Source organism: Cololabis saira, chromosome 10 (genome assembly GCF_033807715.1).
Source record: "Cololabis saira isolate AMF1-May2022 chromosome 10, fColSai1.1, whole genome shotgun sequence".
NCBI classification, from domain to species: Eukaryota; Metazoa; Chordata; class Actinopteri; order Beloniformes; family Belonidae; genus Cololabis; species Cololabis saira.
In genome coordinates this window covers 48,068,453-48,083,294 of record NC_084596.1, presented here as the reverse complement: position 1 = coordinate 48,083,294, position 14,842 = coordinate 48,068,453, and the positions used below count along the sequence as shown (strand labels likewise).

The 14,842-nt window shown below is 42.5% G+C and overlaps 1 protein-coding gene across 10 annotated transcripts in view; it reads left to right on the top strand.

The window, feature by feature from the left end:
* Window positions 1-12,226, top strand: part of amph (amphiphysin) — a 66,727-nt gene extending 54,501 nt beyond the window's left edge. For 2 of the 10 annotated variants that reach the window (XM_061733063.1, XM_061733060.1), the window contains exons 15-21: window positions 799-2,460; window positions 5,216-5,257; window positions 5,985-6,278; window positions 8,340-8,384; window positions 10,880-11,068; window positions 11,161-11,262; window positions 11,348-12,226. In XM_061733063.1, coding sequence (XP_061589047.1) covers window positions 799-2,460; window positions 5,216-5,257; window positions 5,985-6,278; window positions 8,340-8,384; window positions 10,880-11,068; window positions 11,161-11,262; window positions 11,348-11,452 — 2,439 coding nt within the window. In that variant the 3' untranslated portion in view covers window positions 11,453-12,226. The remainder of the gene's footprint in view (window positions 1-798; window positions 2,461-5,215; window positions 5,258-5,984; window positions 6,279-8,339; window positions 8,385-10,879; window positions 11,069-11,160; window positions 11,263-11,347) is intronic. The other 8 variants (XM_061733061.1, XM_061733065.1, XM_061733067.1 and 5 more) reach the window with 8 other exon arrangements.
* Window positions 12,227-14,842: the final 2,616 nt, after the last annotated feature.

The following is a 14,842-nucleotide window of genomic DNA, read 5'->3' as shown; positions in this document are numbered from 1 at the left end:
CCACCGAAACAACCAGCGGCGGAGCAAGAGCATGCGGCTAAACATGTCATCGCTGGTCAGATATGGGAGGGGACCAGAGAAACCTACAGTCTGACATGCTTTTGGCGTAGTTACCCGCTGACACAATATTAACTTTAGTGACTTCCGACTGGCGTGGGGAGAGGTTTCTTGGAGGGGTGGACATACTTTTTACACCCCAGCACGGTGCTTTTACATTAGGGTTCACACCAGTGAATGAATGGGGAGCCTCTCTCACCTTTGGGTGGGGGCACATGTCCTGACTGTCATTCGTGCTTATGCACTAACAGCATTTCAGAATATCCAGCCAGAGCCCTATGTCACAGAGGGCTTCAACTCCCATCTCTGGTGGAGCTTCAGCCACATACAGGGACAACAGGGAGCTGGGGGGAGTCTGAGTGGACCATCTCTAGCTCCATTGTCGAGCCAACTGACCAGAGCTGTGGCTGTAAGACGTAATCTCTAAACATGCTGGTGGATACCAGTATTGAGGGATGCCGTCAAGCTGAAAAGGGTCCTGGCAGGCCTTTTTGGTCTGTGGGATTCGGGAGGGCATCTAATAGGTACTACAACTCTATGATCTGAACAACATCACTGCCGATCAACCCTCAGTCTTCTGGAACAGAAATATTTGAACCCAAGAAAAATACACAATTAGATTTACAACAAATAATACACCAGGCTGGTGCATTATCATGTTAATACCAGGTCTTGAATGGACTTTTGTGTTGGACAGGGGGGGGATAAAACTTTAATCATCCATTTCATTCCTCTCCCAAGCAGGTTGCAGACCCTGGTTTCGACGTTGACTGGTCCGCTGACTTTGGTGCAGTATCAGCAGATGGAGATGCAGATTTAACAGCTCAAGCCCCTGCTGCCCCTGAGCCTTCTCCTGTAGTGCCACAAGGGGAGCAGGAAGGGAACCAAGGTGGGGGTCAGGGCTGGCCCCGGGACCAGGGTTTGCAGCCAGGTGGAGGCACATCTACATGTACTCAGGACAGTGAGCCCACGGCAGCTGGAGATGAGGTTAGCAGCTGGGAATCTCCACCTAACTCCATCCTTCATCCATATGTAATTGGCACAGAGCAAGAAGACCCTGGGCAGGGGGATGTAGGCGACGATAGAACTGAGCAGAAAGACCGCAGGAAATCAACGCCAGGACTTATTTTTACCAATGAGTATGGTGAAGAGATTGAGGATAGCACAGGAGACAGAATAGACAAGTGGTCAAGGTCTCTGGATGGATCAGGTTCTGAGTATGAAACTGCTGAAGAGTGGGGTGATGGTGGTGCAGGGGGAGGATGGGCGAGTGCTGATGATGAGCCTTCGTATGAAGATTGTCACCCAGTGAGCACTTCAGAGGAGCAGGGAGTTGGAGCAGCATCTGATTGTCAAACTATTTCATTAGAGTGTGACACAGCACACATAAATAATTCAGGAAAAGAAACTGATCCGACATCTGTTTGCAAAGATCATCTTGAAACTGGAGGGCAAGAAGTCAAAAGAGATTTATCTTCAACAACAGAGGCTGCAGATATTTTGGGGTTTGATTCAGATCCTATTATAGAAACCCAGGAGGGAGATGTGTTGGATAAAGATCTGTTTGCAGAATCCCCAGGGGGAGGTGCATTTGATACAGATCCTTTTGCAGAATCCCAGGGGGGAGGTGAATTTGATAAAGATCCTTTTGCAGAATCCCCAGGGGGAGGTGCATTTGATAAAGATCCTTTTGCAGAATCCCCAGGAGAAGGTGCATTTGATACAGATCCTTTTGCAGAATCCCCAGGGGGAGGTGCATTTGATACAGATCCTTTTGCAGAATCCCAGGGGGGAGGTGCATTTGATAAAGATCCTTTTGCAGAATCCCCAGGGGGAGGTGCATTTGATACAGATCCTTTTGCAGAATCCCAGGGCCAAGGTGTTTTTGATACTGGTCATGTAGCAGAATCCCAGGGGATATGTGCCCTTGATAAAGATCCTTTTGCAGAATCTCCAGGGGGAAGTGTGCTGGATTTGGATCCTAATAGAGAAACACAGGCGGGAATTGCATTTGATTCTGATGCTTTTGCGGATACTAATTTGGAAAACAAAAGTTGGGGTTTTGAGGTTGATCCTTTTGCTGATACTTCAGGTCAGAGTAGAGTCAGTACTGAGGCAAAGAGTGGGTGGGATACAGACCCTTTTCCCAACAGCTACCCACCAGCATCCACAGGGACGGAAGTTCCTGCATCCACCACCTCCTCCTGGGAGCATGTTAGTCAGAGTGGCTTCGACTCTTCTGTCACTCAACACCACTTCATCTGCGGAACAGCAGAAGTGAAAAATGAATTCCACATTCCCTTAACTCCCAAAGAGCCAGAAAATTCAGACATGTCCGAAGACGAGGCTGCAAACCGGAGATTTGGAAAGTTGTACCAAGAGCTAGATACAGAAAAGGAAGAGGTATTTACCGTATTTACCTCCCTCCTTCAGTATGATTAGTATAGAATAGACTGGTGACCAAAGCAGAAATCCCGTTCCTGTCTTTCAACCTTTAACAGACTGAGAACCAAAGTTTTGTTGCTCTAACACCTGGATCCCAGTTACCCTTAAACCTTGATAACAGCTGTCCCCACACCTGGATCCTAGTTGTACCAACGTATGGATGTGGTTGTCCCTATAGCGTGATTTTATTCGTCCCCACACCTGGATCCCAGTTGTCTCTCACCTGTATCGTTGTTGCTTTCAAACCTGGATCCCATTTGTCTCCACACCTGCGTCCTAGAATCCAGGTGTGGATCCTAGCCGCACCTTGGTCTTAGTCATCCCCAGACCAGGGGATTTCCCACTCATTCCCACTCCTATGTGGGTCTCAGTGGTCCCACGTCTTGATCCCATTTGCTCCCACACCTGGATCCCATTCCTTACTACACATGGAGTTTAATAGTCCCTATTTCTGGGTCAGATTATTTTCACGCCACAGCTGAATCCCAGTTGTCCCCACATCTGGATTCCACTTGACACAAAAATTGGATCCCATTCATCTTCACACCTGGATCCTAGCTGTCCCCACTCCTGGGTCATAGTCTTCACCACACCTGGGTCCAAGTTGTCCCCAAACCTGGATCCCAGTCATTCCCACAGATGGATCCTAGCTGACCCCACACCTCAATCCCAGTTGCCTCTACACCTAAATCCAAGCTGTCGCCCAGCTGGATACCAATTGTTCCCACACCTGGATCTCATTCATCTCCAAACATGGATCCAATTCATCTCCACATCTATATCCCATTGCTGCTGCAGATCCTGACTGTCACATTCATTCCTGCAGATGGACCCCAGTTGTCCCCACTACTGGATCCTAATTCTCCCCACACATGGATCCCATTTGTCTCCACATCTAGATCCAATTAGTTCCCATAATAGGATCCCACACCTGAAACCATCCGTCCCTTCAAATAGATCCCTTTCATGTTGATACTCGAGCGTTTCCACCGGCAGGAATTCATGGAAAATCTGCCAGACAGGAAACTTGACGGTCCATCCATCTTTTTTTTCATGTACTGTGCATCAAATGTACTCGTAGCAAAATGTCTCTGGTCCAAATGCTTAAATTATTTAAGTTCACATGAGAGGGCTGAACGTAATTTCCTGGTTTTAGAATACATAATCAGCAGAGATCCCCCACCAGGTAGCCCCTCTAGGCCAAAAAAAATCCTTCTTCTACTACATGGCTGTTTTTACCCCCGTAAAAGTTCCTGAAGGCCAAATTACAGGGCTGTTCTTGGTACAGGATACATGCGCAAATGGCCAGGCCTGAGAAATCTACTCGGAACTGTCGCTAGTGGAAACAAACCCTTTGCATCCCATTTGTTCCCACACCTGGATCTTTATTGCTCTCACATCTGGATCCCATTTGCCTTCATACTTGGATCTAGCTGTTCCCACACCTGAATCCCAGTCATCCCCACACCTGGTTCGTAGACGTCCCCACACCTGGATCATTCATCCCCTTTTCTTCAGTCATCCCCACACATGGAGCCTATATGTCTCCAAACTTGGATGCTAGTCTTCCCCACAGCTGGATCCCAGTCATCACTCAGTTGTCCCCACATCTGGATCATTCTCGCCTTGACAATGGGATCCTATTCGTTCCAATACCTGGTTCCTAGTCTTCCCCACACCCTGATCCCAGTTGTTACCTGAATCCCACACCTGTATCCTTGGTGCTGCCACAACTGGATGCCAATTGTTCCAACACCTGGATCCCAGTCATTCTCGCTACTGGATCCTAATTTTCCCCACACATGGATTCAGCGTGTTTTCACATGTAGATCCCATTTAACAACTGGATCCCAATTGTCACCACACTTAGTTTGTCCCTCCATTAAACTACCAATGAACTACCAGTCATCCCAACACCTGGCTCTCATTTGTTCCCAAACCTGGATCCTTTCCACCCACCACAGCTAGATCCCAGTTGTCCCCACACCTGGTCCTTGCTGCTCCCACAACTGAATCCTTGTCTTCCTCACACCTGAATTCTGGCCGTCCTTTCACATGGAGATCCCACTTGCTTCATACTTGGATTCCATTTGTGTCCACTCCTGTATCCTTGTTGCTCCCCCATTTGGATCCCATTCGTCCTCACACTTGGATCTAGCTGTCCCCACACCTGGATCCTAGCTGTCCCCACACCTGGATCCTAGCTGTCCCAACAGTTGGATACCGATTGTTCTCCACTTCTATATCAGATTTGTTTCCACAACTGTGTCCCAGTGATTCCCCCGCCTGGATCTTAGTTGTCCCTGCGTTTGGATCCTAGCTCTCCCCACACCTTAATCCAAGTTGTCCACAAACCCAATTGGATCCCAGTTGTCCCCAACTGGATCCCAGTTGTCCCCACACCTGCATGCTTTTTACTCCCTCAACCTGATCCCATTCATTCCCAAACCTGGATCCTAGTGTTCCGTTTAACTGGACCCTATTTGCCCTTGCAGCTGAGTTCCAGTCATCTCCACACCTGGATTTTTGTTGTCTGCAAACCTATGTCCCATTCGTCCACCCCCTAACACCCTGCCTGACATGTCTGTTCTGTCTCCATTCTGATTCTTTTTCATCACATTGTTTACAATGAATATTCACCAAATTCTTACTTCCTGTTCCTGATTGTTAGTTTTGACTTGGTTTTTCTGATTTTAATGCATGCAAACCAAAGGATGGCGCTGCGCCTTCATTTTTTGCAGAGTTTGATAAAATGGTGAGTGTAAATAGTTAAGTCAGTATTTTCATATTATAATGTATTTGGATAGTACATTTTTTAGTTTAAACTATTTAAGATTAGCATTGACCAGAACTACTCCATTCTGCTGGTGCTTCTTTTCTACATTATTTTTTTTCGTCACCTGGTGCCACAGAAAGCACATCCTAAGATCAGACGAATATTAACTAACATGAACTATGATGCAAAGTAAACGAGCTGATTTCAAGTACCCTGGTCTAGACTTTCAGTCATCCAGGACATGGTAACTTTAAAAGGCTTGAAACAAGGCAACTGGACTTCCATTTTTTGGAACCCAACTCTATGGAGGAGGGTTGAAAGTTGACCTATCAAACACCCACGACACACCCCTGCATCTCCTACCTGAGACTGAAACCAAGAACAACTTCAGTAAACAACTCACAGTGGCCCAAAGACTAACAACCCACAAGTGGATGGAAGGTCATTGATTTACCGATGGCTTCGACAGTTTATGAGTTCAAAACTCCCCACCAGTTTATTTGGAGTGGGGAGGGTTTTTTTGATGGAAGGGGAAAAGTCCTCAGTCCACTTGAGTCAAGCCTTTGAAAATTATTGAACACCAGTATGACCTAGATGCCTTTTAAATGTTGTTTTCTGTTGAACGTAATGAATTTGTTGAGAAGATGGTAGGTAAAGTGGTATATTTGAATTACATGAGAACTTATCAGGTATTTCTTTGCAAAAGAATGAAGTTAAAAGGGATTCAGCAGAGGCTCCTGGAGGATCAGAGACACAAACTGATTGTCCAACAGAGGCTGCTGAGGATCAAGACAAGCGCTCAGAACCCCTCACTGGGGCAGAGGAGCATGAAAGTTCACCTGCTTCTGCTGTTGACCAGTCTGTCAGTCTGTCATCTGTGGGAGGGATCGAGGAAGAAACACCAGCTCCTGCAGCTGAGGTGGAGGATTGTGAAGCTTCCCGGGCTGATGAAGATGAACCTCAAAAAGATTTAGAAAGTCTAAAGGAGGATGATCCAACTGTGAGTGGAAATGAGCTGTTGTTTCATCTCAGTAATCAACAACACCACCAGGATAATTGTGGTGTGGTGTCATCATCAATCTCATCAACATCATCTGTTTCAGCATAGATTAAATATTATCATAAGCTTATACTCATCACCAACATCATTAATATCCATCCACCCGTCCATCATTTTCCTCTTATCCAGGTTTAGGTTTTGGGAGCAGCGGTCTCAATAGAGGTCCAGATCTCCCTCAGCTGCATCTGAGGGTCCAACAAGTAAACCCAATCTGATAGGGCTCCTTCAGATCCATGGTTTCCCTCACCAAACCTGTTCAACACTTGGTTCCAATACTGCTACTGTACTGCACATTAACGATTTTGTTGCCACGGCTCATGTCAGCATGGAGCATGGCCCCGTTGGACACAATGTTCTGTTTGAGGTGAGAGTTGACGATCTTAAATATGGGGTCCTCTGCCAGACATTCCCAGAAAAAAATGATCACATAAGTTTGGGGCTACTGGGTCTGTTGGGCATGCTTCCTCCCCATTTGAGCCAACTCAGGTGATCACTTAACAGCTCAGCTCCTCTCTTCATTCAAGTATCAAAAGCATACAGCCACAGATCCAATGATACACTCATCTTTAGTGTATTTAAAAGACACTTATAAGCCCATTTTACATTTGTGGATACCCTGTTTAATAGGGGGCTCTAGCATGTAATCTGTCCTTTTTACATTGACAGGGCGGCGTGTCCAGCTGCCCCGCGAATAATTCTCCTCCTAGGGTAGTTTTAACTGTGGGTCAGGTCCATTGTAAACAGAACTAACGTGGGGTGGTGGGTCATGGGAGGAATTTGTTGATTAGCTGATGAGAGTAACGACAGCAGCAGGACGTCACAGGTTGGATCTATATTTGCAAGATGAGTTACTGGGGAGACGAGGAGATCCATGAGCTACTCAGCCTCGGAACCGAGGACACCATAAACCAGCTTATGTCCGGAACCATAAGGATGGTCCTTGGTTTGAACAAGTGGCAAACAGGGGCATTGCAAGTTTTTGAAATAAACGTATAAATCTTGCAGATATAGGGAATGTGTCATCCTACACGCCCACACAGGTTAGCTTACACGGATAACGCCTCCTGACTCACCTTCAGGCCCGAGGTGACAAATAACACACATTGCAGTTATATTACCCAACGTGCGTTAAACACGCGCTTATCATCCAGTGATAATAGCGGGATCCAGTCTAAAAATGCATATAGATTTGTGGAGGTGACCCTCACTATGTCTAGCCGGTACCCCTCATGCACAAGCCGAGGCTGCTTTTCCTCCAGCAAAGTTCAGACAAGCTCAAACTGAAGGGATGTTCTTGGTGCTTCCCACTTCTTCAGTGGAGGATCCGGTGAAGAACACCAGTGCCACAAAAAGATGCCCAAGAGCCAGTTTTGACAGCTGTGGGTCGGAACGCCAAGGACCAAGCCTCAACCACAACCTAAAACGCCAACGTCATCGACACATGGCCCTTCCTGCGAGTGGTGAGCAAACCCACTGCTCATTTGGTCTGTGCCCAGCTGGGTCCTGTAAGTAAAGCTCAGGCCACTAACCAGTGAGCCTCTCCTCCAATCCTGGCTCCAAGGTGGCTAACCTGTACATGGGTGAAGGAGATGGGGTTCTTTGGTTTTTTAAAACCACGTGTTCCTTGTTGAATCTAACCCATCTCCTGGGACCAGTTTTCCTTGGAAAACAAGGGGCACTAGACTCTAAATCTTCTACATCGCTGGTTTCATCATTGTCATATGGTAAATGATGTGGCTACATATTAGCTTTTTAACTTACTCCAGGTTCTGCAGAAATTGTTAAATTGTGTTTACACAAACACCACCCTCATCACTGTCATCTTCATCACCCTCATCATCATCATCATCATCATCATCATCATCATCATCATCATCATCATCATCATCACATGTGCATAATAAAAGTTGAATATGTTATTCATCGGCTACTTCATATTTTGAATGTTTCTTTAAAGAAGATAATTTAAGTAATATTGTGTTTAAATGTGTTTCTCCATAGGCCATAGTTGGAAGTCCATACTCTGAGAAGTTGGAGCTTGGTGAGGTACGACACTTTGATCAATTTATCCGAAGTATTTTTCTTTTTATAATATACTTTAAAAAAATACATACATGGGAGACAGTTTAGGCTCAAGCAATGTATGTCTGGTAGTGACAAGGTCCTGACACCATGACTGAGTCTGTTTATGTTAATGTTGTTGAGCAATGACTGACTGTTGACGCTGTAGATCACAGCATTTTACTGCATACGTTGGGGGCTGTGACACCTCCACCTTTAAAACCAAACTTCAAACCTTTCTGTTTAGTAAACCTCTAGTTAGTGTTAGTAAACCTCTAGTTAGTGTTTAGTAAACCTCTAGTTAGTGTCAGTAAACCTATAGTTAGTGTTAGTAAGCCTCTAGTTAGTGTTAGTAAACCTCTAGTTAGTGTTTAGTAAACCTATAGTTAGCGTTAGTAAACCTCTAGTTAGTGTTAGTAAACCTCTAATTAGTGTTAGTAAACCTCTAGTTAGTGTTTAGTAAACCTCTAGTTAGTGTTAGTAAACCTCTAGTTAGTTAGTGTTTAGTAAACCTCTAGTTAGTGTTTAGTAAACCTCTAGTTAGTGTTTAGTAAACCTCTAATTAGTGTTAGTAAGCCTCTAGTTAGTGTTAGTAAACCTCTAGTTAGTGTTTAGTAAACCTATAGTTAGCGTTAGTAAACCTCTAGTTACTGTTTAGTAAAGCCTCTAGTTAGTGTTTAGTAAACATCTAGTTAGTGTTAGTAAACCTCTAGTTAGTGTTAGTAAACCTCTAATTAGTGTTAGTAAACCTCTAGTTAGTTAGTGTTTAGTAAACCTCTAGTTAGTGTTTAGTAAACCTCTAGTTAGTGTTCAATAAACCTCTAGTTAGTGTTTAGTAAACCTATAGTTAGTGTTAGTAAACCTCTAGTTAGTGTTAGTAAACCTCTAGTTAGTGTTTAGTAAACATCTAGTTAGTGTTAGTAAACCTCTAGTTAGTGTTTAGTAAACCTCTAGTTAGTGTTTAGTAAACCTCTAGTTAGTGTTTAGTAAACCTCTAGTTAGTGTTAGTAAACCTCTAGTTGGTGTTTAGTAAACCTCTAATTAGTGTTTAGTAAATCTCTAATTAGTGTTTAGTAAACCTCTAGTTAGTGTTAGTAAACCTCTAGTTAGTGTTTAGTAAACCTCTAGTTAGTGTTAGTAAACCTCTAGTTGGTGTTTAGTAAACCTCTAATTAGTGTTATGTAAATCTCTAATTAGTGTTTAGTAAACCTCTAGTTAGTGTTAGTAAACCTCTAGTTAGTGTTTAGTAAACCTCTAGTTAGTGTTAGCAAACCTCTAGTTAGTGTTTAGTAAATCTCTAGTTAGTGTTAGTAAACCTCTAGTTAGTGTTTAGTAAACCTCTAGTTAGTGTTAGTAAACCTATACTTAGTGTTTAGTAAACATCTAGTTAGTGTTTATTAAACCTCTAGTTAGTGTTAGTAAACCTCTAGTTAGTGTTAGTAAACCTATAGTTGGTGTTAGTAAACCTCTAGTTGGTGTTTAGTAAACCTCTAGTTAGTGTTTAGTAAACCTCTCTAGTTAGTGTTAGTAAACCTATAGTTGGTGTTAGTAAACCTCTAGTTAGTGTTTAGTAAACCTCTAGTTAGTGTTTAGTAAACCTCTAGTTAGTGTTTAGTAAACCTTTAGTTAGTGTTTAGTAAACCTATAGTTAGTGTTTAGTAAACCTCTAGTTAGTGTTTAGTAAACCTCTAGTTAGTGTCAGTAAACCTCTAGTTAGTGTTTAGTAAACATCGAGCTAGTGTTAGTAAACCTATAGTTAGTGTTAGTAAACCTCTAGTTAGTGTTTAGTAAGCCTCTAGTTAGTGTTTAGTAAACCTCTAGTTAGTGTTAGTAAACCTCTAGTTAGTGTTTAGTAAACCTCTAGTTAGTGTTTAGTAAACCTCTAGTTAGTGTTAGTAAACCTCTAGTTAGTGTTAGTAAACCTCTAGTTAGTGTTAGTAAACCTATAGTTAGTGTTAGTAAACTTCTAGTTAGTGTTTAGTAAACCTATAGTTAGTGTTATCTGTAGTGTGTTAGGGCCAGTAGTCATAGCTGCAGTTATAGAACAAGACTAGAAATGTAGCAAAATGTACATTTATATTTGAGTGTTTAGATATATTTTACTTTGTATTAGTACGTATGTTTAAATGTATTGATATATTTTATACTTTCCTTGTTTTTAAAGCTTTTGAAATTAAAGGCAAGTTTGCCTCTGTGCTCAATAAAGTATTTCTTATTCTGGTTCTGGTCTTCAGCAGGAGGGTCCCTCCTTATGGTCCAGGTCCTGATCCAGGTTTCTTCCCTCCTAAAGGGGAGTTTTTCTTACCACTGTTTGGCTTAAGGTTAAACTCCCATTAGGGGAGTTTTTACCTGCCATTGTTTATGTAATAATTGCTCGGGGGTCATGTTGTGGGTCCCTGGAAAGATCCTGAAGAAATCTTGTGTTGTAACACACGCTATATAAATAAAAGTAAATTGAACTGAACTAAATTGCTCTACAGGAAAAGATGGCCATCCCTTCCGTTGTAATTGAACCTGCATCGAGCAATGAAGGAGATGATGATCATGATGGCGATATCATCTCTCCTACAACCATCAGTGACAACGGTGTGACACCAGAAAGCCAGACTATGAAGCATATTAGTCCATCAGGTGGAGAATCAGGACTTCCCACTGATTTTGTTTGCAAGGTGGGGCTTTCAGCTATTAAAACTAAAAGATCCAAATGATTCCACGCTTGGTTGTGTGTGTGCATGTGAATCAGTTTTCTCCATCCCTGCAGGTGGAGACCATGCATGACTTTGAGGCTGCAAATTCAGATGAGCTTGAGTTGAAGAGAGGCGATGTGGTCTTGGTGGTTCCCACTGCTTCATTGGAGGATCAGGTGAAGAACACCAGCGACACAAAAAGTGAAGCAGTTAAATCTGATTAAGAAGGTAAGAGTCTGACAATTATGTTTTTGCCTGCAGGAAGCTGGCTGGCTAACAGGGATAAAAGAAAGTGAGTGGCTGACACTGGGAGTTAGTGCTCACAGAGGACTCTTCCCAGAAAACTTCACCCAGCGGTTAGAGTAAGATGCCCCTTTATCTGTGTGGAAGTGAAACAAGTCTAAATAATGTGTAAGCAAATGAAGTCAGCATGTAGCCAACAAATGTGCTGAGGAAACTTAAATGCTCAAATGTGTGATGAACAACATGACAGTTCCGCTGATCAATGAAACTTTGCTGTCATGGTAACCTGCTAATGATAGCATGAATCTGTAGAAATGAAATGTTTACTTGTTCCAAACAAACAGTATGTAATTAAAATCTCACACAATAATGAAATGTTTAAAAAAAAAGAAGCCGTCTCTACTTTGCCGCATGTTTGTTGTGAAGACTATGAATTTACCTGAATATGTAGTGCTGTGGTCTGTTTATTGTGACTTTATTGGTCCTCACACTCATCATTCTTGTGACTCATTAATCTATATGAAAGTTTTGTGACCTATATTTGATCCTTGTATGATTAATCACTCTGTGATTATTTTAAAGAGAATATTCACTTGGATTATCTGAGCACAGGTAAACAAACGTGAGGTCAAGGAGAGAAGTGAATATACCCACAGTGAAGTGTGTGAGCCAGTTCGAGACATAAAAGTATTTTCAGGTTTCTGTTGTAAGTGAATGGATGAAATTAATTTCAAATCCAATATGCAATCAGTGTTGTTATGTTTCCAGATTTCAACCCAGACTGTAATGTAGATTATTCAGTATTTTGTCACTTTGGTAGCAAACTACTGTCTTGGTATGTAAAAAACATATCCTCTTATGTGGAGTTTAATAAATGAAAGCTGAGAAACTGTCAGTTTGTAGTTCTATTTTGATAAAAATGTGTGATTTGATTTTTTTTTCACTGCAGACAGCATTTCTTAGGCTGCAAAATAGAACACCAATCCAAAAAAGTTAGAATGCTGTTTAAAATAGCATAAATACATATTTTACATCACAGATACAGCTCACAAATGTTGAATCAAAAAAAGAGAAGAAAAAGACAAAAAGCAAAAATAAAAGAGTAGACCTAACCTTTGGAGTGATACAGGAAAACTAGTCAATCTGTTCCATCCATCTTGGACTACTGCAGTTACTCGTTAGTAGGATGTCCTAAAATGACACCAGGGGTCCATTTCACAAAGCAGGTTCAACAAACTCTGAGTCTAATCCTGAACTCTTAGTTGATCTACTCTGAGTTTTCGGTTCCAGAACAGCGGATTTGAGTTAATTTACTCAACTCTAAGTAGTTTCACCTGGAGTTAAGCGCGTGAACCACAACTATAAAAAGCCAGTATCAATGGAGCCCTGATACAACGATTCACCATGGCAACCGGCGACAACAAAAGATCCACATCCTTTTCCTTTTTTTTTAAAAACTTTATTTAACATTTCAATTTACAAAATCCCTTTGAGGAAACATTAGTTTAAATCTGAAGATCCACGTACTTCACGCCGTGTCCTTTTTCACCCGAATGGAATTAGAGATTTTAATGCGCGCATATGGCGAATTTGAACATGTTTTTCGAAAAAAGAGTAACACCACAGCACACAATATAATATAAAATTAATTGAACAGCTCTCTACATCATTCACCTGCAATCCTGTGGAACCCCTTGATGGCTTGGACAGGTTTATGTAGGCTTGCCACCCGTCCCTTGAAATACGGAATTGTTCTGTAATTGGGAATTAAAAGTTGCGTTCCGTATTGAACCAATACCATCACCATTTTGCCGGTGGATAAAGGAAGAACCACAGTCATCATGGACATGGAAAAATATGAAAAGCAGATGCAAGACATGCTGAACGACACCAACACCTACGAAATCCTCAACAAAGACCCAACAGAAGAAAAGAAAAATAAACGGGAACACAGGCCAGAACGCAGCTCTCCGAGGCCTGCAAACATGCACAAAAGAGAAAAAAGGGGGGCCGGCACAAGAAACTACAGGAACGATGGACAAAAATGATAGCTATGAGATATTTATAATAAATAAAAATGGTAATGGTGAAGAGAGGCAGGGAAAAGGAGAGGAGAAGAAGGGTGAGAGGCACCGCCCAGCGGATCATGTCGGTGCCACCCTGCAGCATAAGCCTATAGCAGCATATCTACCACCAAGCTATATTTGAGACTAACTATTATAGTCTTGTTCTATAGCTTGTTCTATGACTACTGACTCTAACACACTAGAGTTTACACTACCCAGGGCCCGATTTACTAAGATCCTAAATAAAGAGTACTAAATTGCGTGTGCACTGAAAAGGTTTGCGCGTGCTGTTGTCGTGTGTTTTGCGGGTGATCAACTAAGATTGCGTGCGCAATTGATAACAGGTGCAAACTGCAGTCTTTAAATGAGGTGTTGCGCGTCTTACGGTTTGCGAGCGCAAACTTTGCGCCATGGAGTCTGGATGGAAAGCAGGATTGCGCAAGCGCAAAATGAAATTTGACGCGGTGGAGTTACAAATATTAGTGGAAGAGGCAAATAAACACATTCATGAACTACAGCAAAGACATTTAAACATTACCAAAAGAAACGCAATATCGGAGAAAATCTGCGATAGAATAAATGCAGTTATAAGACAAAAAGAACGGCAGATAAGGTAAAAACAGAGTCGGCGGCAGAACAGATCTAATTGGGGGGCACATAATAACCAGCGATGTAAATGCTTAATATGAGTTTGCCATCAACGATCACAGCAAACCAGTTTCAATTACGCCGTCGGCTACGCCGTCGATTTAACGCAGAACCATAATTCAGGCGAAGCTGAAGTCTGTCTGCGCTGATCACAGACACACCGGGTCGGAGCGGATTTGGTCATGATGTTTAACCTGTGTTTTGTGATTAATAAGCACAGGTTTTAATTAAATGTAATTTACGAAGGATGATTTCACGTTCAATAAGATAAGTAATCAATAAAATACAAAGTTTTGCACAAAGGCTTGGCCTGCTTGTGGGCGAGTGGAGGGGGGCACATTAAAAGAAGGTGGCAAGATATAAGGCGAAGAACTAAAGAAAAAGTGGCCTTTAATAAAACTTGTGCAACCATTTTTAAAATAGCATGCAGCAGAATAAAGACTCTCTCTCTGCGTATTCTTTGATTTTGGATGTCGCCTCCTTGCCACAATAACAGCAGCAGCAGATTAGCACCTTCCTTTCGAACGTATTAAATACAGACGCAATCACAATACGCGCAATTACTTTCAGGCTTGGTAAATCTCATTGCGCGTGGTAAATGGAGCAATTTGCATCTTCCCCTCCCAGTATTTAGCGATTTCTGGCGGGTACGCCCCATATTGATTATTCATCAGGGCAAAAGTACTAAATGAATTGCGTGTGCTATTTTGCGCATTTGAGAGACGCAGTCCTCTTTGCACGTTGTTAGTAGATCAGCTGGCACTTTGGTTTGCGGGTGCTGTAAAGTTTGCACACGTTT